The sequence below is a fragment of the Peromyscus californicus genome, unplaced genomic scaffold (assembly GCF_007827085.1).
Source record: "Peromyscus californicus insignis strain IS unplaced genomic scaffold, ASM782708v3 Scaffold_4__1_contigs__length_199733344, whole genome shotgun sequence".
NCBI lineage: Eukaryota > Metazoa > Chordata > Mammalia > Rodentia > Cricetidae > Peromyscus > Peromyscus californicus.
In genome coordinates, this window is record NW_026294562.1 from 43527032 (window position 1) to 43552185 (window position 25154).

At 39.8% G+C, this 25154-nt stretch overlaps 1 protein-coding gene across 1 annotated transcript in view; it reads right to left on the reverse strand.

Annotated features, from left to right (window-relative positions):
* Positions 1 to 25154, reverse strand: part of Trpm6 (transient receptor potential cation channel subfamily M member 6) — a 142966-nt gene that overhangs the window by 95954 nt on the left and 21858 nt on the right. Inside the window, exons 2-7 of the mRNA XM_052713226.1 lie at positions 20029 to 20102; positions 15910 to 15948; positions 13072 to 13249; positions 8910 to 9123; positions 8267 to 8391; positions 1447 to 1621 (exon numbers count right to left, since the gene is read on the reverse strand). Of these exons, the coding sequence (XP_052569186.1) occupies positions 1447 to 1621; positions 8267 to 8391; positions 8910 to 9123; positions 13072 to 13249; positions 15910 to 15948; positions 20029 to 20102 (805 nt within the window). The remainder of the gene's footprint in view (positions 1 to 1446; positions 1622 to 8266; positions 8392 to 8909; positions 9124 to 13071; positions 13250 to 15909; positions 15949 to 20028; positions 20103 to 25154) is intronic.

A 25154-nucleotide genomic window follows, 5' to 3' on the forward strand; every position in this document is an offset into this window, starting at 1 on the left:
TGGAATCACCTGGGAGACAGCCCTCTAGGCATGCCTGTGGAAGTATCTTGATTGCACTTATTGATATGGGAAGACCCATCTTGAATGTGAGCAGGACTATTCTCTGTGAAGAATATCCTGGACTATATAAAATGAAGAAAGCAAGCTCAGCGCTAACATGCATTCATTTCCCTCTGCTTCCTGATTGTGGATGTGATGTAACCAGTTTCTTCAAGCTGCTGTTGCCTTGACTACCCTACCATGATGGACCATACTCTTGAACCAAGAGCCAGAACAAGCTCAACCCTCCTGTAATTACTGTTGTCAGAGTATTTCATCACAGCAGCAGGAGGGAGGGGGACCTCAGACAATACTGAACACATTTTTTTGTTCTCTGTTCTTGCAACAAAAGTTAGAGGTAGACAAAACTTTACACTTAAAAAGTTTAAAAGCTTGGCAAGTATTAACTCCATTGCCCAAGGTCACGGACAACAAAGACAGAATTGTCTCTAATCCCACACTTTCTGCTGCCTCAAAGAGCAAAAACTAAAGGGACTTACTTTTTCAGCCACCACTCAAAGGACGCAAAGAACTGAGCCCTTTGAAAGATACAGATATCTTATGGAAGACATGGTTCAGTACAACTCAGGGCCCACTTGGTGATTGATGCCTGAGTAAAAGAACTCCATTCGTCCAGAAAGCACTCAGCCCTCCCCTTTCTGTAAGAGTTCTCTAACCAGCCTGCCTAGTACTCCTGTTCCACAAATAACACCAAATGGCCATTTGTTGTTGCTGCCGCCGCTGCCACACTCTTTACAGTGCTGGGTTGGAGCAGAGCCTCACACATGCTAGACAAGCACCCTACCATATAAGTGTAATGCCAAAGGGATTACCCACAGACTGCTACATGTACTCTACAGCCAAAAATGACATTATTACAGCATCGGTGTGAGCACAGCACAGCCTTGCCACCTTCCATACCCTTATTTCTACAAGTTTCAACCTGTACCTTCATTTCTGATTTTAACCCCTTTCCTGCCTAAAGTCACTGGGCCCACACATGAAGTTTCAGTCTTCCTTGACAATCAAAGTTTAGATGCATATTCCTCTTGAGTTCATCTCTTTATTTCTCTTTAGCAATTCCCATTTACACATGGAAGCTTCCCTCTCACTCTCTATCTGGCTGTACATTCTCTCAGAGGCCTTGCTAAAGTTTCATTCATGATGGAAGCTCCTCTGATTACTCTGTTCCCCAAAGACTTCCTCCTCTGACCTATTGTCACCAACCATTCTGGATCCACCTACATCCTGCTTTCTTCTACCTTGTGGCTCACATGTGTTAACTGGACACTCTGGCAGGTCTAAGGCAGGGACCCACTTAGGTCTGTCTACCCTGAGCAGAGTACAAGGAAGCACCTTGTTCACTAGCAAGCCCCCGGCCAGATGCCAAGCCCCAATGGAACTTACAGCTGTGTATCTTCTGCATTGAGAGATGCTTCTCCAGGTTCCGCCTGAGCTTCACTTCATTTCCGTACTTGCCCACAGTCCCATCATCACACAGGATGAAGTGAGAGTGCATGCAGTTGAGTGTGGTGAGCTTGCTGAGCGGGTTACTACTCAGAGTCTGGTACATGCACACTACCTGAGAGACAGCAAGGACGAGAGGACATCAGAACTCAAAGTCCTCCCCCGACTTCACTGATTCTAAACCCTGTCCCTTTACACTAATGGAACACCTATCTAGATTTAAAGTATTACTTACCACTTAGGGCAGTATTTCTCAGCAAGCTTATCTTTTGTAAAATTTCCCATTTCTTGTAGATCAAATGAGGTCCTACATCAATATGTACCTCACGGTACATGAAAGAGACAAGTTGAACAATACCCACACAGACCCTACCCTGTTCAACAGGATAAGCACCCAACCATGGGCTTAGAGGTCATGGTAGTTATATTGCTAAAATGGTTCTAAATACTAATTTCTCATTTGGGGTACTTACCTTGTTTCTGACCATTAAAAAACAGTTCAAGACTGGGCACCAGTCAATAGACTACACCACAATCCATAAAATTATTCTAGTATACTTCAGAATAACACTTTGGCACTAATTTTTCACATATTCCAAATGAAATCAAGGATAACAGAGAGCAATGTGGCTTCAGGGACTTTTTTACATTTATGGACTCTCCCTTAAGCTGCTCCTCGTCTTATTTACAAGTATAATCTCAGGCTAATTTTAACTCTGAGTAATTTCTGTCTCCCTTTTTCTCGTGTCTAAGTAAGGATCATTCCGATACCATAGAATTTTTGTGAGACTTCAAAGAAATAACAGACACTAGACTTGAATGGTTAACTTTATAATCCCACAGCATAATGCTGAGGCCAGAAACCAAAAAGAAAATCACTGCTAGGTTTACCACATGTTTTATATTTAGAGAAAGTGATGACAAATAATACAAAATAAAAACTGGGAGAAATGCTAAATACTGACAATAATGTTTCGGGGCTGAATGACGGCAGTGCATAAAAATGTACAGAGACACTAAACCTCATAAACAATCAGAGAATGTATGTAAATCAGAATTAGCTATTGCCCCCATCTGTCAAAATGGTGAGGGAGAAGCACATAAAAATGAGCTGTATTGCACACTGTTGGTAAAAATGTAAAATCTTACCATGCTCTAGAAGGCAGCATATCAATGCACACAACTGGCCCCAATGATTTCTAGAGAAATAAGCAATCTAGCACCAAAGATGTATGTCTTATTACAATACTAATATTGTTGGCTGAAAATCAGAGAAACAGGAAACCACTAAACTGGACAATCACAGGGATAATTGGCTCAATTATAGTACAACAGAATTCTATTTAGCCAGGAAAAGTCATAGCCCACAGATTGAGGCCTCATGAAAAGCAACAAGACATTTCTCTAGGGAGAAAAAAATTATATACAATCATACTAAAAAACAAAGTTGTGAGAGAAGGTAGAATGTTGTCAATGTACTCGTTATACAGAAAGTCTTTCCTTGACAAAAATGATACATTTTAAACAAGAATCATCAGTCACGGGATGAATAAATTGAAACATACCAGACAGCTTAAAACCAAAAGTTATCTTTCACCTTTGCAGAATGATAGGTGAACATCTCAAGGTTTTGAAAACTGCCAAATAAGATATCAGGTTATTATTCTGCCCTTCCTGTATTCTCACGTACCATGAGGTTAAACAGATGTTAATGAAAATGTTTCTCTTTATAGAGTGTTTAAGCTAGTAAGTGTACAAAGAATGCTACAATTAAATATCATTTGTAACCTATGTTGATTAGTTTTTTGTCAACTTGACACAAGCTAGAGTGATCTGAGAAGTGGGGACTTCAATTGGCAAATGCCTCCATCAGATTGGCTTATAGGCAAGGCCATGGGGCATTTTTTGACTGATAATTGATGTAGAAGAGCTCAGCTGACTGTGTGTGGTACCACTCCCGGGGAAATGGTCCTATGGTGTATGAGAAAGGAAACTAAGCAGGTCAGAAGTGGCAAGCCAGTAAGCAGCATTCTTCCATGGTCTCTGCTTTAGTTCCTGTCTGATGACGGACTGTAACCTGTAAGACAAATACAGCCTTTCTTCCCTAACTTGCTTTTAGTCATGGTCTTTATCACAGCAATAGAAAACCTAACTAGGACATAACACTGTTGAAAAGTGAATCTAAGGAATGGTTTCCAAAAATCATAAATCAGTAGATATCAAAAGTCACATAAAAGGGATACAATGCCTCACAAGGCATAAATTTGCATTAAAAAACTCAGAATATGATCCCACTTGTAGATCAAACTAGCAATTGACAAGAAAGACAAGAGATAGAAACCACGCTAGACCTGCTTCAATACGTTAAATCTTGGAAATCCAAACTGCGGGAAACTCTGTGGTAAATAGCTCAATTTCTTCAACCAATTGGAGGGGCAAATAATTAATTATAAGTAGGTCAATGAGGAAAATTGAAAATCAAAAATGTGCTGGTCTATCATGATATATGAAACATTGTTGGTTCATAAAATAAAAAAATTTTAAATTATGAAACTGTTGAATTTAGATTTTTAAATACACTAAAGTAGAAGAAGACTCTTTAGGAAGAGGAAGAGAAAATGTGGCAAGAGGAATGGGGGACAAGTGATAAGGGGGGACAGATCTAAGCAAAATACATTACATGCATGTGTGAAGATGTCACGATGAAGTCCATCACTTTGTACAATGATTATAGACTAATCAAAACTTTTAAACTATGAAACAATGAAAAACTTGATTACACTGGAAAGTCAAGGATACTCAAGAACTATTGGTAATTGCGGGGCACACTAACAGTATTATAATGAGATTTGCTTAAATTGCCCATGTATTTTAGAAATATGTTAATGTAAGTCCTGAAACTCAGATTCTTCTAGAAGAAAAAAAATCTATGAAGAACACGTTAGGATATAACAAGAGGAGGACTTTCTGGTCAGAACTCCAGCCACTCAGGAAAAAATACCAATGACTGACAAATAGGACTTCATGAAATTTAGAAGTTTCTATACAGCAAAAGAGACTATTAATCAAGTGAAGAGACAATATAAAATGGGACAAAGCCTTTACCACCTGCACGTTAATATTAACTAATAGGATTAATGTCTGGAACATGCCAAGAACTTAACAAACTAACATCAAAAGCCAAACAACCCAATCAAATATGGGCCAAGGAACTGAACAAAGAATTGTAAAAAGAAGTATGGACTAACATAAAAATTTTTAAAGTTATCAACATCCTTAGCCATCAAGGCAATGCATCAAAACGACTTTGAGATTCCATCCCACCTTAATCAGAATGGCTATCGTATTATCAGGAAAACAAATGACCACAAATACTAGAAAAGATGTGGGGGAGGGAAATTCTTTTCCACTGCTCGTGGGAATGTAACTGGGGTAGCCACTGTGGAAATCAGTGTGGAAGTTGCTCAAAGGCTTTTTTAAAAAATAGAACTTCTATATGATCCAACAGTATCACTTCTGGACATATACCCAAAGGATTCTACATACTATTCACAGAGGTACCTACACATCTACACTCGTTGCTATTCTACTCACAACGTCTAGGAAATGGATTCGGCCTATTAGCCATCAACGAATAAAGGAATAGTAAAACTGCCATGTGCATACATAATGGAATTTTATTCATCTATGAAGAAAAATGAAGTTTGTGGGGAAATATATGGAACTGAAAAAAAATTAGACTGACTGAAGTAACCCAGGCCTAAAAAGATAAATACTGCATGTTCTCTCTAATTTGCAAATCCTAGCTTCAAATTTTTGTGGGTTTTTTAAAAGCTGAAAATGATGTTGTTTATTGAAATTTTGATACTAAGTCAATGTTCAATTCCTTTATCAAACTCAGAAAATTTCAGTTATGAGTAATAAGTCTTAAGCACTTAAATATCTCTTAGTATGAAAAACTGAATAATTAGTTGCTATACTTATGCTAACTAAAGAATTCTGTTGCTGTGGTTATCTGCATGTGTTAGTTAACAAAATAGAGACATGAATCATTGAAGTTAACTGTCACATTCACAGAACTGGACTTTAACTGTACAGTGTGTGTGTGTGTGTGTGTGTGTGTGTGTGTGTGTGTGTGTGTGTGTGTGTGTGTTGGTAGTAGTAGTAATAGATTTTATAAATAGTACCCAGATCACATATTAATAATCTGTTTTCTGCATGGGATCATACTATATTTGAAAGGAGTTTGGACAAAAACAAAAACAAAACCTCTATTTTAAGACAGATTTTGTCATTAATTTTCTACAAAACCATGGATATTATATTCCATACAACTAAAAGCAGGGAATCTGACAAATATATGCAAAGGTCACATAAGTAATTATAGCAACTTTAATCATTGTATTAGAAAGTATAAAAATAAAAGATGTCCAACTCAGGCTTTCATTTATATATAGCTTTAATTTTTTAGATTTCTTTGCTTAATCTGGAGTGAATATCTATAGAGACAAGGAACCAAGAAAATGGACATGAGGTGGGCAAAGCATGGCAGGGGATGGATACTAGAACACATGTGATATGAAAGCAGAGGAAGGGATTCTGGAGGTGTTCAGTCTGGAATTAAGGAAGGAAAATAGAAAGAAGAGATGGGAAAGTCAATAAAACTCAGGATGTGTGGAAAAGAACTGTGAAAACTACTACTTTGTGAGTTGATTAAAAAGGAGACTTTTTAAAATACTTATTTTGAAGATACAATCACTTCATGTCTGGAATTTGCTTCAAAATAATGAACATCATTATTTGGAAATGGATAAAAGAATAAATGAAACAAAATTTGACAACAAATTAGTAGCTATTAAAGCTGAGAAATGGTATCCACGGCTCAAGCCTCACCACTCTTTAATATGTGGGCTTTCCAAAATAGAAGTCAAAGTAAACCATGACCTGTCTGCATTAACTGACATGAAATAACTGTTAAATAGTCAAATAACAAATATCATATTCATAGTGCCCAGTACCCACATCAAAAGCCAGGCGGGACGATGTGCATCTTCATCACTAGTGCTATGGGGATGATGGGTAAATTCTGAGGGCTCACAGGACAGCCAGACCAGCCAAACAGCAAGTCCTGGGTTCAGCAAGTAACTCTCAGAAATTAAGGTGAAGAGCAATAGAAGACATTTGGTGTTAACCGCTGACCTCCACAGACGTGCCTGTGGGCAATGCACGTGTACACACATGTACAAAGATTCATACACCATACACACACACACACACACACACACACACACACACACACAACAAGCATTTTAACTCTACATAAATACAAATATGTAACCAAATTCTAAAATGATAACATACTAAATATTATCAGTAATTATCTCATAACTTTTTCTAATGCACTATAAATTTCAACAACAACAAAAACATGTGCTTTATAAATAAGTTTAGACATTCCATTCCCTTTCAACAGACAAAGACAGAAACAGACATGGGTCTGGGGAGATGGTTCCGATGACAAAGAGCCTATGAGGATCCAAATACAATCCCCAGAATGCACACTTTAAAAAAAAAAATTAGGGCTTGGGGAGGTGGAACAAAAGTCAAGCATGATGATATATGTGTACATGTTTGTATCGCCAGCACTAGGGAGACAGAATTTTCAGATCCCTGGGATTCATTGACTGGCCAGCCTAGCCTCCTCAGTGAGCTCTAGGCCAGTGAGAGACCCTGTCTCAAAAGAAAGGTGGGGAAGGATGTGGGCACTTGAGAAACAATACCAAGATTGTGTTCGGGCTCCACACAAGTCTACATACATATGTGTGGACCGTCTGGACACACCACACCACACCACACCACACACACACATACACACACACACACACACATTTACATGCATTCTTATGCACACACATTGTTACAAACACATGTTCTCACACACACATATTCTACACACACATACACATATTCTTACACACACATGTTCTTACACATATTCACATATTCTACACACACCTACACATATTCTTACACACAACATTCTTATACACACATATCCTTACACACACTCATACACACATACATTCTTACACACACACATATTCTATACATATACATATTCTTACACACATACACACATTCTTACACACACACAAATAATCAATACACAGGAACGAATGAAGCAGAGCAGAGTATAAGCTGGGAGAAAACAAGTAGAAATGGTCAACTTAACAATGTGATTTGTACTCCATGTAAACACTGCAGTGCTCCATACATTGGCTGTGTGAAGGATGGATCAACTGAAGAATTTCACAGAGAATAGCATGGTTCAATTTCTATTTTATAAGAATTATTCTGCTATTGTATAACAGGACACAAGAGTGAGAGGAAGGAAGACTAGTCCAAGCATTTAGGTGTCAGAGCTTGGCCATTTGGACCAACCTCAATGATGGGAGAGAGAAAAAGAAAAAGGCAGATTCTGGTTATATTCTGAAGGTAGGGCTGAGAGTTTACTGGCAGGTCAGGTTTGAGGCATAACACAAAAGGGGTCACTCTAAACTTAATCCAAGGTTTTTGGCTTAGGCAGTTGCAAGACAGAACTGTCATTTTGTGAGATAGGGTGACAGATGTAATAGGAAGGCAAATGTTAGTTTGGGATTTATCATATTTGAGGTGTCTTATCAGACATTTGGGTACATTGTAAAGAAAGCAGTTCAGATACATTTCCTTCTCCTTTGTTATGAAAGGATTGTCTACTCACATCTTTTCCAACTAGTTCTCTCTGGTTCTCAATGACACCCCAAGGAAGGATTCCAACTGTCCAGATTTTCCTCAAGGACTTAGAGGAATGGGCTTTTAGGGCATCACCAACATGCTTGGACACTCCTATGAAACAACCAGAGCAGAAGTCAAATTTCAGCTCACAGACTAAGAACAATGACTCTCACAGACAAGCAGATGACCATATGAAAAAAGTCATTCTTAAGGTAGGCTCCTAGCACAGCGGAACTGGATGCTGGCTTCTTGCCTGTCTCTCTCCTCTCTTAATCTCTCTCCCTTTTGCCGCTGGACCAGGACCTGAATAATTCTCCCCTTTCTTGACCAATTTCTAACACGGTCACTACTTTTGCCTGGCTAGAATGTTCCATGCACTGCTTGACTTCATGAGCATTCTAGTGTTCTCCAATGTGCCCATAAAATACCCTGCAGATTAACTCTGATGTATATAAAGCATGAGGTTCAGAGACCACTGTATGGGGGATGGGTTTTTTGGCTTGGTTTGGTTTGTCTTTCTCCCTAACATCAACATCTGCAAGTGCTACAGAGAAGGAATTTGATAGCAGGCTATTTGGCTCATGCTTAGATAGGGGAAGGGTGGGGGAGGAGTCAGGCATGATCTTTACCTGAGTTTATGCCTTCAGTAATTATCCATGCTCCTGTGGTCTCTGCAGCTTTGACCAGACCCTGGCTGAAGGCTTCTTTGAGGTTAGAGGACATCTTGAAGTTCTGGATACCCCCATGGACAGAGATCACAAGCTTTGGCAGCTCCATATTCCATTCTTTCAACATCAAATGCAACAGGTGATCCGATTTTGTATCATAAGAAGTTCTAATATACTGGAAGGACAGTATAGACCCATGAAGAGAACACAGTGAAACATGCAAGTCAGTAGAGAAAATGAACACACAGCAGAGTCACTAGGGTGGCCATAGCCTGGCCAGAAAGTATTCAGGGCCTCTCTGGAAGTTTAACTTCACCTAATGGAAATATTTTTTTTAAGGGCTCCATACTCCCTCCAACTTCCTTCTGGGAATTATAAACCACTATAGGGTAACTTCCTCTGTTTGGAGGTTTGGCCTCCATGGTTCATAAGAAGGCTGGAGGTAAGGCAAAAATACTTTATCATAACATCAGTGAAGCCATTGGGAGAGAGCTTTATAAAGGAGATGAAATGCGACTTTTCATAAATACCATGACTTTGCATTTACTTGATCCCTTTCATATATTTGTAGACACTTTAAAAATTCAGGAGCATGAGTATCTATATCATGTTTTTAATTTACCTACCAACAACTTCTTTGCATACCATTATCCCGCTGAGAAAACTTTCTTTATAAAGTAAGTACACTGATCCCTGATACTGCTAGCCAAAGAAAAGACCAGTGAGGTCACACCTAGGAGAGCCAGTGAGTCACTGCAGCTGGTCTGACATTACAGGCACAACTGGCTACAGGCCACTTAAGTTCTGCACAGTGTGGTGAGTTCGCCTACCTCGAACAGAAGCCCAACCAACCACAGGAATAAGCCAGGATTATGAAAAACAAACAAACAAACAGGAGGGCATTAGGAAACCATGAATTACAGGTCTATGCCAAAAGAAAGCATGGATGGAACTCTCCACACAAGCAAGTGTAAGTTATCACAGTACCCTCTAAAATGATGATAACAAAGTAGTTTGCTATTCATCTTTGAACTTGTTAATATAGGACCACTTCATTTCATAACTAAAATAATAGAATTTCTGACCACCAGGGCTGTACAGCTATCAAAATACACATGTAACAGGAAGAATAGAAGGAAGATCATGCATGATTCCATGTACGAGAGATGCCACTGAGCTGCCAGGCTTTACAGCACACGACAGTAGCAGGACAAACACAGGCAGACCCTTAGGAGGTGGTTTTGTGGGTGAGAGTACTGGGTGAGTACAGGCAAAGGTGGAGCCTGGGTTCCATTCACCTGCTTGTGCCCCAGCTCTTCTCTCAGGTAAGCCTGCCTTCAACTCTAAATCTTTCCCCATACTAGAAGATACTGTTCTTTGGAGAAACATCCTCAAAGAACTGTTATTAGGACTGACTTTTCCACCTAAAGGCCAACTGAACGTCTCTCTTCTATTTCCCTTATAAGTAACTCACTCCCCAGACTGAACCTTATAGGCACACTCTCTCAGATCCTTTGTAGAATGAGGCGTGGGGGGGGGGGGGGAGGTGGGAGGGTCTCTGAGAAGGAAACTGCAACACAGTCTCTCTCAAGCTGCGGTGCTGTTCAACTCAGACCTGAAGGATGGAGGAAGCTCAGGCAGCCCTACTCTGCTGAGACATGGAGTAAGATGCATTCAGATACACAAGAACGACAGCTGGAAGCTGAGTGTCAAATAAGCTAGCTGTCAAGCTGAAGAAATGGCTCAGTGGTTGCTGGCTGCTCTTCCAGAGGGTGAAGGTTCAATTCCCAGCACCCAAATGGAGAGCAACAACCATCTGTAACTCCAGTTCCAGGAGATCTGATGTTCTCTTCCCACCTCCATGGGCACCAAGTACACATGTGGTACGCAGACACACATACAGACAAACCATCCATACACATAAAATAAAAACAAATTTAAAGAAAAAAAACCCAGCTAATTGTCAGGAGATAAGTCTAGCTACATTTTCAATTTTCCTGATTGTTCTTTGACCTTTGTCCAAGCCAAGCAACAGCTTCATTGGACCCATTCACCTTGTTCACCTTCAGATCTCAGCTTAACACCCGAGCCTGTTTTCTCTACTTTTGAATGCCTTTCTCACTGCACACTGTGTCCTCTCACTGAGACAGAAAGGGTTATCTTTTGCATTCGCTCAAAGAACCTGTTCACATAGCATCCTCCACTTTTATTTCCTATTGCCCTCCCCAAATGCCAAGCAATGTTAAAACAGAAAACCTACTCTTTTTGGACCATAAGGAGTATATAGGCACACGGTAAGTAATGTGTGCACAGAAAAAAAAGGAATAAATAAAGGTGGATAAGAATAAACACTATCTGGGATCATGGTACAATAATAGAGTATTTGGCTTGCACACAGAAGATCCTGGATTCGATCCCCAGTACTGCAACAAACAAACATTAACAATGAAATAAAGACAGACATAGAGAGAGAGGGGGGAGAGGGGGGTGCTCGGTGGTAAAGAGCACTTGCTGTTCTTCCAGAGAACTCAAGTACAGTTCTTAGCACCTACATTAAGTGGCTTACAACAACCTATAACTCTAGCCCCAGGGCACCCAAGGCCTCCACCAGTACCCCACATATATACCATACACTCACACAGACACACATACACACAAATACATAATAAGAAAATAAATAAATAAATGTCTTTAAAAAAAAAAACAGCAAGCCAGGTGGTGGTGGTACACATCTTTAATCCCAGCACTTGGGAGGCAGACTTCTGTGAGGTCAAGTTCAGCCTGGTCTACAAAGTGAGTTCCAGGGCAGCTAGGGCTGTTATACAGAAAAACCCTGTCTTGAAAAACCAAACCAAGCAAACAAACCAAACAACAAAAGAAAAGAGTGTCAAATTGCACACAGGGTTCTCTAAGAATTAGGCTCCAAAGGGGATCAGGAAATAAGGGGGATTTTTTTTCTGCCAACTAAAACAGAAATAAGCATGGGCAGTTAAATGCAAGAGGATGAGTAACTCTAAATGTAGATTCCTGTAGAGCTGTACTGCAACTTTATTAAATCTGCCTTCTGACAGTGGCCTCCAGAGCTTGACTGTCCCTCAGCTTGCCTGAGGTTGCTCCACTTGGGGAATCAGGTGCATAAAACAGAAGGTGATGACTGCTCTCAGAAGAGTGCACCTGAGGGACAGTTGACCAGGTAACACTGTATGCTACAGTTTAGATCTGCAGTGTCCCCAAAAGCACCCCATTAACTCCTACTCACCAGCCCATGGCATTAATGGGACAGGGGAGAAGCTGTAGATGGTGGGGCCTAATGGAAAGAAGCTAGGTCACTAGGGGTACTGTTACCCTTGTCCATACTCCCTATTTCTCCCTGGCTGCTGTTAAAACCAGGCTGTGACCTGCCCAAAGTCACTGCATGTTGTGTAAAACTGCAGTGTTACAGGCTGCACCTTGCCCTGAGAGATTCCACTTTACAAGCACTAGTTGACTCCACTTCGCCTGCAAATGCAGACTCTGCACCTTGGTGGCCACATAAACAGTGCCATCTCTCTGGCACCACCCACAAGGAACACACTGACAAATAACCCTAAAGTTTAAAAAAGTGCTACTCTATGAATTTATAAAGTTCACCAAGGCCACATGAGCACGTAGCTGGATTACAGTCATGCAAGAAAACTAATTTTGAGAACTATTAGAGACAGCATACTGAAGAAAGGGTATACTACCCTCCCTGGACCTCACAATGCAGAAACCACCTAACAATAAAATGATAATGAACCCTACTGGTGTGTCATCTGGCCACCCTCCGTGTGCGTCAAGGGACTGACAAGCAGGGAACTTGTAACTGCCCCAAGAGCTTCAGCTCATATCAGTCCCCACTGCTGCTACAGCCTACTTAGACTGTCATCTGTTCACCCATCTGGACCTAACCCTACACCTGAGATGCAGATAATACCCCTCATACCTAAGGGATGGGAGGACCCGGCTAGATTTGACAATGGATCAATAACATGGATCCCTTTGCAATAAATCCACACCATGTGGCTCTCTCTCCTTAGAAGTCCACTTGTAAGGCCTTTTCTATTCAAAACTAGTGAAATAGTAGTTTGGTTTATCATCAGACCTTGGAGTGGTAGATATGTTCTCCATCTTGGAAATTAATGGTGCCAAAGGTATCTGTAGGGCTTTTCACTGTGTGCTTCTCAACAGACCATTGTTCACTTCCACTGCCTTCAACAGCTGAGAGGCTCCAGGCATAATCTAGCCCATGATGTTCATGAATCAATCGGCCACAGTAACACCTAAATTCAGGAAAACAGTCACTTAGAATAGAAAACTGGTGCAATATTTCCAATCCTCAGATCAATGTATAGATGTCATGTATTGAGAACTCTTAAAAATTCACGTTCAGTTCACCAGACTTGGCAGTGAGCACCTTGACCCAGCAAGCCATCTCACCAGCCCCTGCTTCTTCTTAACACTGTTATACACTCTGTCGGCAATGTCGTGAAAGAAGATCATAAATACATATAATTGGAATTTACATCATCTCTATCTTCTGTTGTTTTGTTTATTCTTTTGGCCTTTTTTATTAATTTTTTATTTATTTTACATACCAACCACAGTTTCCCCTCCCTTGTCTCCTCCCATTCCCTCCCCCCATCCATTCTCCCTCTATCTCCATTCAGAAAGGGTAAAGACTCCCATGAGGGTCAACAAAGCATGGCATATAAAATTGAGGCAGGACCAAGCTCCTCCCCCATACATCAAGACTGAGCAAGGCATCCCACCATAGGGAGTAGGTTCCAAAAAGCCAGCTCATGCTCCACAGACAGCTCCTGGTCCTACTGCTAGGGGCCCCACAAACAGAACAAGATACACAACTATCACCCACATGCAGAGGACCCAGGTCGGTCCCATACAACCTCCCTAGCTGTCGGTCTAGATTCCATGAGCTCCCACAAGCTTGGGTCAGCTGTCTCTGTGGGTTTCCCCATCATGATCTTGACCCCCTTGCTCATATAATCCCTCTTCCCTCTCTTCAATGGACTCCTGGAGCTCGGCCCAGTTCTATGATGACAATTAGAGTAGTCACCAATCTGATTACAGGAGAAGGCCAGTTCAGGCACCCTCTCCACTATTGCTAGAAGTGTTAGCTGGGATCATCCTTGTGGATTCCTGGGAGTTTCCCTGGCACCAGGTTTTTTTAAGATGGAATATCACCAGGATGCTCAGGCTGGTCTTGAACTACAAGTTCTACATTCAAATGCTTCTACCCCAGCCTCCTATGTAGTTAGACTACAGTAGGATGCCATCAGATATGACTCTACCTTCTTTAAGTAAAAGTAGTTGAGAGTGAGGGAAACAAAAGCTTTTCTATTGATAAAGTGCTTCAGTGTTTTTCATCTACCTTTTCCCTTCACTTTATAACTCTTTACTTTCTTAATACAGTAGTATATGTTTATATAATATATATTGGCATGCATAACCCAAAATGTTTAATAATGTGGTGTAGAGTAAAACATGTGAAGTCCACTCTATCAAAGGCAGAAACGCTTAGCATGGATCCCAATATATGTATATTCACTTATAAATAATATTATATGTTCATATCAATCCACATAGCAAATATTAGTCATGATAGAAGTGAAATTACAAGTGCACCAAATTGTTCATCGTTTTTCTGTTCATAATTTTAAAATTCTATAAATGACTAAGTAACCTGAACTTTCACCAATAAGAATGCAAATACAGGGCTAAACAATAGCCCCATTGGTAGAGTGCTTGCCTTAGGATGAAAGAAGCCCTGGGTTTGATCTCCAACACTACAAAAATCAGGTATGGTGTATACACCAATAATTTTAGCACTATAAAGGGGGAGAATCAAAAGTTCAAGTTTATCCTTAGCTACATGACAAGTTTAATAGCCTAAACTACAGGAGACCATGTTAAAAAAAAAAAAAAGCCAGTAGGTCAAGTGTGGTGATGGCCACCACCTACAATCTCAGCTACTACTTAGACTGAGACCAGAGAATTAGAAATGGGAGTCCACCCTAGGCAATTTAACATGACCCCAAGACTCTATCTCAAATTTTAAAAATATAAAAATCAAATAATATGAAAGTTAAAGTTAGCATTGGTTAAACTCACAAGCTTTAGGGTATGGTCAGAATTAAGGAAGTTTTATTTTGCTCCACTGACAAAAAGGAAGGGTAAACCCACTTGATGACACCTACTTTAAAATGTGCATGACTGTTAAAATGTGTACAGCACTGCAAAGTTTACTTTATTGTGCAGTGTGGGTGTTTTGCCTGTTTTTATGCAAATACAACAGGTGCAACTCATGTCAAATACCTCACTTGCATATGCAACACAGAGCTACATTTTATCCAAATACAATGTGATAGCAAAATAAAATGTAATGTTTCATACATGTTTTAGGTGGTAAAAGCTCTTGTCAAATATCCTAAGATGTTTGCATGTCTCAATAACTCTAGTAGAGACTTCTAGTAGATTCAAGTATCATGCTCAAGCAAGCAAGAGAAGAATGAACACACACACACACACACACACACACACACACACACACACACACACACCCCTTTTATACCTCCATCTTTTTCAGAGAAAATAACAGGTGCCTTAATCTGAGTCCATTCAACTTCTGAAACCCATCAATCAACAGAGTTATTTCCCCTGATCCAGCCCACTTCAAGGGTGTCCAGTTTCCCCCTCAATGTTCCATTGGTGTCCCTCCCAAAGCTTTGTGCTCCACTGAAGTGACAACCTTCCCAGAAAAAGGAGACTGTTCCTCAGTCTAAGATTTACAAGGCGTTGAGCTCCCCTGCTAGAAACTCAAAAAAAAAAAAAAAAAAAAAATCTGGAGATCTGAAGAAACTCTCCCAAGCACTTTTCAACACACCACCTTAAAATGAAAAGAAGCTGATTTGTCAAGCCTCACCTGACTAAATTCTGGCAGACTTGGCAGCCTTGAGTGCATCTGAATTAAAGAAACAAAAGCATTGTTAGTTTACCGATATGTGTGATAAGAACTTAATGCTGATCTAGTAAATATCATTTTTCACAGTCTGAAAATTGGAATTTGCCAAATATTCATGCATCATTTACTTTCCATATCATCTCCTATGTATAATTATACTGTAGAAACCATGGACTATGAAACCAAAATACCTAAATTTGAACATCATTGATTCAGTAATTCTTCTAAGCCCTAGATCTCACACTTAGAAATAATTTCAAACCCTTTTTGACCCCCATAAGGTGATAAGAAGGATTATCTTAATATATCTGAAGTAGCTCATGCCACCTGGTACATTGCAGTACATGGAATAAAAGTACATTAGTTACTTTTCTCACCCCTGTGACGAAATCCCTGATAAAAGCAATTTAAGGAAGGAAGGGTTTATTTTGGCTCACAGTTTGAGGGGACACAGTCCATCGAGGTGGGAAGTCATGAAGGTGGGAGTGAGAGGCAGCTGCTCACACTGCATCAGCAATCAGGCACCAGAGACAGGAACGCTGGTTCACAACCTTTCCTCTTTTATTCATTCTGGGATCAGCCTATGGGAAATGTACTAACCATGTTCTGGGTGGGTCTTTCCTCCTCAGTTAAATTTCTCTGGGAACACTCTCATAAACACACCTAGAAGTGTGCCTCATTAATTCAGTAGGTGATTCTTAATCCAGTCAAGCTGGTGATGGAGGCTAACCATGATAGGTAGGTATTATGATTATTGTTGATATCATTGTTATTATAATTACTAAACAATGAAGATAACACAGAACTCCAGGAAATCAAGTAATAAAACATATTTTAAAATATTTTAAAGTCATAAAACAGGACCGACCGGTGATGTAGCTCCCTCAGCTTGCCTAGCACAAAAGAGGCCTTGGATTCTATCCATAGTTCCTTATAAACTGGGTATGAAGGAACACACCTATAATTCTTACACTCCAGAGGTGGAATGAGGAAGATCAGAAGTTCAAGGTCATACTCTGTGACATCCTGAGTTCCAGATCATCCTGGGCTGCAAGAGACACTGTCTCAATGTGTGTGTGTGTGTGTGTGTGTGTGTGTGTGTGTGTGTGTGTGTGTGTGTGTGAAACAATATCAATTGATCCTCCATTAGACAGGAGTGCCAAATGTCACTCTGTTTCATAACACTGTTTTGTTGGAGCATTTTTTTATTTGTTTGTTTGGTTAGTTTGATTGTTTTTATTGGTTGGTTTGGCTTGGTTTAGTTTGGCTGGTTTAGTTAGTTTGGTTTGGTTAGTTTAATCTGGCTTGCTTTGATTTTGTTTAGTTTAGTTGTCTTAGTTTGGTTTGGTTTTGGGTTGTTTTAGTTGATTTGGTTTGGTTTGTTTAATTTGGTTTTGTTTGGTTTGCTTTGGTTTACTTGTTTGGCATAGTGCTCAGAATGGAATCCAAAGCCTTGCACGTTCTAGGCTCTGCCACAGAGCTCTGGACTCAGTTCTCATCACTGCTGCTTGGTAATGCATCATTGACATCTCAAAGGCAAGTCTTCTATGTTTTAGTCTTCTTTTAAATACTGGTCTACTTTTCTTGGCTGGGAAGTATGTGAAGTCCTATATTCCTCCTCCAGTGTCAAAATAAATAAATAAATAAATAAATAAATAAATGAAAAAGAAGGATTAAAATTGTTTTACCTCTCTAGACACATATATATCCATATGAATTTTTTCAAATCCCTTAAAAAATATTTCATGATGAGTACTTTATTGAATCTGTAAAATTATTTGGGACTTAATATGAGTATAATTCTTTTCCTCATTAGTTTTCCTCTTTAATTTTCAGAAAAACTTCCAGGATTTACTCATGAGTGATCATATGGTCAGTGTAAAGTAATGTTTAAAAACTGTAATTAATCAACAAAAAAAAAGACACTGTTCATAAAACAATGATCATTCTAAGCTGTTTAAAACCTGGCATTCTAACCTTCATTTTTTTCCTGCACCAACCTTTGTGTCTTTTCTTAAAAATAAGAAGGAAAAAAGAGAAGTTATAATCAAGCCTATTAGATTTGTTTTCTTATTAGGAGCTAAAAAAAAAAAAAAGATTTAATAGAAGAGAGAAATTTGTATTGGTATAAAATAGTGAAATCCTAGTCTTACAGTTTGAATCTGGTTCCACCCCCACCCCAGGTTAATGTTTGAATGTTTGATGTCCACCCCACAGTTTGTGGTGCTGTGTGAAGGTGGACAGCCTTTAGGAGGTGGGGCCTGACTGGCAGAAATATTTCACTTGATGGAAGGCCCTTGAAGGTCATGACTTACCACTCGCTCCAATCTGTTTCCTGGTGTGAATAATGTCAACAAGATGCCACCACACACAGAGACAAAGTGGTCTACCCTGCACGCTGTGCTGAGACCTTCCAGAGTTGAACGTCAAAACAAGTCCCTCCTGCCTGTTGTGTCAGGTATTTCATCTCAAGGGTGAAGAGGTGACAGATACACTACTTCATGACAAAAACACACAAACGCTATTTTTCTTGAGAATCTTACTAGAACCCAAGAAAACAGACAATATAAGAGGAATGATCATGGTCATCTATTAAATTTTTTGTAATCACACATAGAGACTGATTTTTTTCCTTCATAAAATGTAGGAAGTCTTGAATCTTTCATAGAATTATGTTCAGTGGAGTCGGGTATAGTGGCACATGTCTGTAGTTGCAGTACCCAGGAAGCTGAGGCAGGAGAATGGTGGATTTAAGGCCAGCACAGACTGCATACTGATACCCTATCTTAAATATGTACCCAATGATTTTCTTTTCTCTGATGCTGGGAATTGATGGCAGGGCCCCATGCACACTAAATGCATGCTCTAACACTGAGTTCTGTTCCAGATTTAACATTCTCCTTTCATCTTAAGGCTAACCACACTTGGCATTTTGTCACTCTTCCTGAGGTCCAAGGTAATTATGAAGATGACTTTCCATTTAAAGAAGTGAAATGAGTGTCATGTCACATGATCCCATAAAAGATGAATGGAAATAAAAAAAAAAAAAAAAACAGTGTTACCTTGGCATCCTGTAAACACTTTGTAAACAGGTAAAATGAGAATTTCCAATCACAGAGCTTACCAACCATAGGTAATTCAGTGAGGGTGGGACCAGTCAATGTTTAACAAAGGCAAAGAACACCATTTTAGTCCTTGCCAAAGGACCTTACCATGCTTTCCTTCATAAGCATGTACTCATGACATCTAAACTTTAAATGAATGTAAGGCCAATGGCTTAAGGGGATCTAAAATAGACTTAGCTACCCTAATTAAAATACTTACATTTCCCCATCAATTTTCCACCAGGGCAATGACATCCGGTCTTAACTCACAGACCTGATTACCCTGAGGAATTTTCCGTAGACCTTTCTTCCCCCATTTCTCCAGCTGCTGAACTTTGTTCCTACAAGGAGAGTTTCCATAGGGTTGTCCAGAACGTGGAGTTCTCTAACTCAGCCCTGCCGCCTGCAATCTGCATAAACACAAAGCCTCAGGAGCAAACACAACTAAGTCTCCAATGTCCCTGACACGTCCTCCCTCAACAGTCACCATTTCCCAAGGATGCTTTAGTTGGGATAAAGAATAGTCACCGCATTTTGAATACTCAGTATGGAGATAGTAAAAATCATTTGCCCTAACTTGGTGGGTTACAGCCTTATAGCCCTATGACATCTGTCCTGCCTCCAAGGGGAACTGCAGTACCACGCGGAGTGAAACCCACCACAGTGCAACAAGCAAGTGCTGTTATTATATGCAATTTTTTTCCTCTTTTGAGTTGATTACTTCTTTAAACAGACATTTAACAGGAACATATTGGCGACAAGCACTGAGGCTATCATAGGAAACTGACGGTTCCTTCTCTTACTAGATTTTCTACAGTCTTCATGGCATGCTTTTATGGAGCACAGGAACAAACACATTGAAATGATAAAATACTGTCACTTCAAGCTATCATTAAACACTCTGCATAAGTGATATTTCTAAATTTCTTCAAACAGCACTTGAAGTAAAAAGAAAGAATGTAATTTAAAATTGTACCTGTGAGGGTCTTTTGAGCTGGGTATGAATTTGCTACATTCTCTCTTGTAGAATACCCCTTCAATCCAAGATTTCTGAAATAAAGAAAAATATTATTTTGTTTTCTGTTTTAATGAAATGAGAGTGTGGTGTAACTGTGGTAACTCAGGTAGGAATATATATATATATATAAAATGATGTTCATTAAAATACCATGACTGGGGCTGGAGACACAGTTCATTCAGTGAAGTGCTTGCAGCACAACCTTGAGGACCTGAGTTCAGATCCCTAACACTCAACATAAAAGCCAGATGCGGTAGCATGCACCTGTAGTGGTGCTCTGGGGAGGCAGAGAAAAGAAGATCCCTGGGCCTACAGGAAAGCCAATCTAGCTGACTCAGCAATACTGGAAGACATCCAATGTCACTCTCTGCCCTCCTCATGGACAACCACACATGTGTTCATTAACACACACACATACACACACACACACACAAACTGCCAAGACCAACCAAACCAAAACAGGTTAAGTACTCAGTAGATTCTACAGCTAAATGTTCACCCAAAATAATCTCATCTTGAGGAACAAGATCTTAGGAAAGCTATAACTGATATGTTCCCACAAACCTGCTAAGATTTACTTCCATATCTTGGGCCATAATCCAAACAACACATGAATATTAGGTTCTCCATACATGGTTTTTTAAAGAAGAACAAACACTCCGATTTACTGTTTACATAATGGGGAAGAAAAGACGTACAGGTCTGCTGTTTTTCTCCAAGGAGATCACAGGGGTATGTGAAATGAACCATTCAATCAGAAAAGCCAAGGCTAATAATATCAGGATACTGGAGACAGTCACAAGATCTTCTAATCCAAATTTAGACATAACTCCTTCCTAATTGACCTTAATTCAACCTCAATGAGTTTTTTCTTTAAACATCTATTAAAATAGTAGAGATATCATTTTCTACATAAGGCAAACTGAAACCCTGCTCCATTGTCATAGATATTCAGGTATGAGACAAAGGTGTTGCTCTCACAAACACTGATAGCACAGAAGCCAAGAATATGAGAATGAAAATGAAGAAAATAGAGATACTCTGGTAAAAAGAATGAAAATATTCACTAAAATAATAGTCACAAGGACAAAAAGGCCTTATCACTTATTAAATCCCAACATGGCTAAGACGTCAAAAGACTGGAAAGCACGTCCAAGAACAGTTATCATCTTGGCAATTTCCTTAGACAGTTTGTAAGCACAGCTTACCATTGGCAACTTCACTCCTTGATACAAAACCTACATGGAGACTTGAAACTCACTCTCTTTTAACAAAATACTTTCTATTCTACAAAATTCAAATCATAGCCAACCTCCTCTAGAAGCTGCATTAGAAGTCTGCAAACATAAGACAAGGAACTACCATTGAACCCAACTAACAGATAAGCTTGGTTTTGTCATAGTATAAAAATACTTTTTGATTTATTTTTATTTATTCATTTCAAGAAGTTAATTTTTTATGTGTAAACATATTTTGCCTGAACATTTGTATAGGCACTACACGTATGCTTAACTGCTCCAGAAAGCCAAAAGATGACATTAGATTCTAGAACTAGAGTTGTGAGCCACCATGTGGGTTCTGGGAACCAAACCTAAATCCTCTGCAAGATCACCAACTGCTCTTACCACTGAGCCATCTCTCTAGCCCCAAATATGAAAATATTTTAATACCAAATAGCATAAGATTAGAAGTGTGGATATAACTTTAGACATCCATACAAAGTATAACAGAATGTGATGGAAGTAATTTTATTTTAAATACACAAACTTTAAATCCAAGTGTTTATTACTAAATACAACACAAGATAACAGAGTCCAAATGTTAATCAGAAGAGAGAGGGGACAGTTGGATCCTAAATCCTTCTGTCCCTTTTTCACAGTCTACAACTATTTTTTATGTATTAAAAAGCACTCAGACTGGGCAGTGGTGGCGCACACCTTTAATCTCAGCACTTGAGAGGCAGAGGCAGGCGGATCTCTGTGAGTTCGAGGCCAGCGTGGTCTATAGAGCGAGATCTAGGACAGGCACCAAAACTGCACAGAGAGACCCTGTCTTGAAAAATTAAAAAAAAAAAAAAAGTCTACTGTTTAAGCTGGGTGGTAGTGGAGCACGCCTTTAATTCCAGCAGGAGGCAGAGCCAGGAGGATCTCTGTGAGTTGGAGGCCAGCCTGGTCTACAGAGTGAGTTCCAGGAAAGGCACAAAGCTACACAGAGAAACCCTGTCTCGAAAAACAAAAACAAAAACAAAAACAAAAAAAAGGTCAAAAAGCACTCAATGAACTGTGAAAATATAAATCCAGAAAAATCCAAAATCACAGAATCTAAAATTAACTAAATGGACATGAGCTCATGATGTATTTATTATAAAAAGAAATGACACAATCCTTAGAATCATTAAGCTCATCCCTATTAAAAACATTAGTAATTTTACCTATCTACTCTACAGACATTAAATACCTAATTTTTCCAAAGTGCCAGTAAAAGTGATACAAAGGTATTAATACGTCCTCAAAGAATTTCTCACTCTGATTTCAAAACATTTGAATCAACTAAATAATTCAAAACTCCTTACATACTGGGAAATCTGTAACAAATAAGACACGATTCCTAACATCAAGAAAAGCAGAATAGGGAGGGGGAGGAGCTAAAGAGTGAAACAACACCACATATGCACAATTGCCTATAAAAGAGAGCTGCGAACCAGTTACAATAGCATCCAATTATTGCCTCAGCTACTTCAGAAGCTGAGGGAGGAGGATCAGCTGATCCCAAGAATTTGAGCCCAGACTAGGCAACACAAAAAGATGCTATCTCCAAATACAAGTATGTAAATAAATAAACAAAACAACCAACTGGATGCAAAGAAGGACCCTAGTTTAGGAGCATATACATACACACATATATATACATACATACATACACACATACACACACACACACACACACACACACACACATATATATATATATATATCAAGCTGAGCACAGCTTGTTCCTTTTTTCAAAGATGTATTTATTTTACTTTTTATGCATATGAGTGTTTTGCTTGTGTGTATGTAAGTGCACTGCATGCGTGTCTGGTGCCTCCAGAGGCCAGAAGAGGGCACACGATTCCCTAGAACTGGAGCAATGGACAGTTGTGAGTAACTATGTGGGTACTGGGAATGAAATCCAGGTTCTCTGAGAGCAGCCAGTGCTCCAAACTGCTGAGCCACCCCTCAGCCCCTCAGCCTATTCTTTTCAAGGACTAGATAACAGCTCTGTGATCAGACTTTCTGACCAAAGCACTCAATTTCTTCATTATCTGTTTGCTCATTTGCAAAAATGAAAAGACTAGCTCATCCAGGCATGTAACTCAGTGGTAGAGCATGTGCCTGGCATGCATAGCCCAGGGTTCAATCCCAGCACAAAAACAATGTTTATAATAACATTCCTTCACAGGGAAGATCTGCTCATTTAAAGCTTAGATTTCTTCCAAAGACTTAATTCTTCCAAAGACTCTATAAAGCTTAGCTATCATCATTAGCCCTACCAAAGGTTAAAATTAGTTTTTGGTTGTTGGCAGCTCTGCTTTATTTTTGCCACAGAACAATGTGAGAACCTCCAAATCTCCCTCATAGGACTCCTCATAATATGATGTAATGGCCTTACACGTCCACTTTCTTCTTGAAGTCCAGGTGATGTAGGCCCAGTGTCAGTCATTTATGTTGCTCTAGGCCCCCAGCCGACTGATGAATGAACAACAATGAAATGAACACACTCAAACAGACCTCTGAGTACCATTGCATAAATTTTTCCTTTCAAAGGTATAAACAAGAAACCTGTAACATAACAAGAACTGAGAATTTTTTTTCCTGTAATTCCTGTGTCTTAGCTCAAAACTATAGCAAAGGCCTCTAATCCCAGCACTCGAGGGGCTGAGGCAGAAGGATAGATAGTTCAAAGCCAGCCTGGGCCACATAGTGAGGATGAGGTGCTGCAGTTGCCTCCAGATTGGGCACTTGAATTTGTTTTTCAATTTGTCCTTGGAGGAGGAATAGGCAGAGCAGAACCAGTGGTAGCCTCAATTTCCTTTACTCTAAATTAAAATTAGCTTTTATATCCAATCTTAGACCTGAGGTAAAGATGGGGAAATACAAAGAAACATCCAGAGACGGGCCTTGTAATAGCCACCATCCATGAATGGTCCTGGTTCATGGTACTGATTTTTCTTTACAGTGATTGCTGGTGATTGAACCAACACTTCCCATGTGATAACCCAAGGGCCCTACTACCAAACCATACTCCTGGGCCCTGAGGTTTTGGAGTATTTTCAGAACACAAATTCTCTCTGGGGAATGTCTGAAAAGACAGAATCTTAGAGGCATCTCTTCATTTTAAACACTAATCATTTCTTTTAACATATGAGGGGCTAAGTGGGTGGGGCAAAGGAACAGATTACTTATTTTCATCCCAAAACTTTTTCACACCTTCCAAAAGCTCACAAAAACTTCTCCAACGAAGGTGACTCGCTCCACTTTGATGTCATCTGTTCTACATTACACACAGCACAGCATCGACACAGTCTAACTGAACACATTCCGCTGCCTTTATTTACTAACTTTATCATGAACCACTTTAAAGGCAGACATTATGCCCTGCAGATACAAGCCAGCAGCGGTGGAGTTTGCTTGGCATGTGCAAGGCCCTGGATTCCAAACCCAGCACCTCTAAAAGAGGCGGGGGGGGGGGGGGGGGGGGCATTGTCTGGCCTAGAGGTGCATTGGTAAAGTACTTGCCTTGCAACAGTGAAGTCTGAAGCTCAAATCCCTGCCCAGCACCCACATGAAAGTGACTCACCAATAGTGCCAGCATGTTGGAGGCAGGATAAGGAGTCCCTGGGACAATCTATGTAGCTAGACTAGTGGAATCAACAATCTCTGAGATCAAGTGAAAGACCCTGTCTCCATCTGTAAGATAGAGAGCAATCAAGATGCCAATATCAACTTCCAGCCACCACAAGCACACTTACACAGTGCACATGCACGCACATGCACACACAGAGAGAGAGAGAGAGAGAGAGAGAGAGAGAGAGAGAGAGAGAG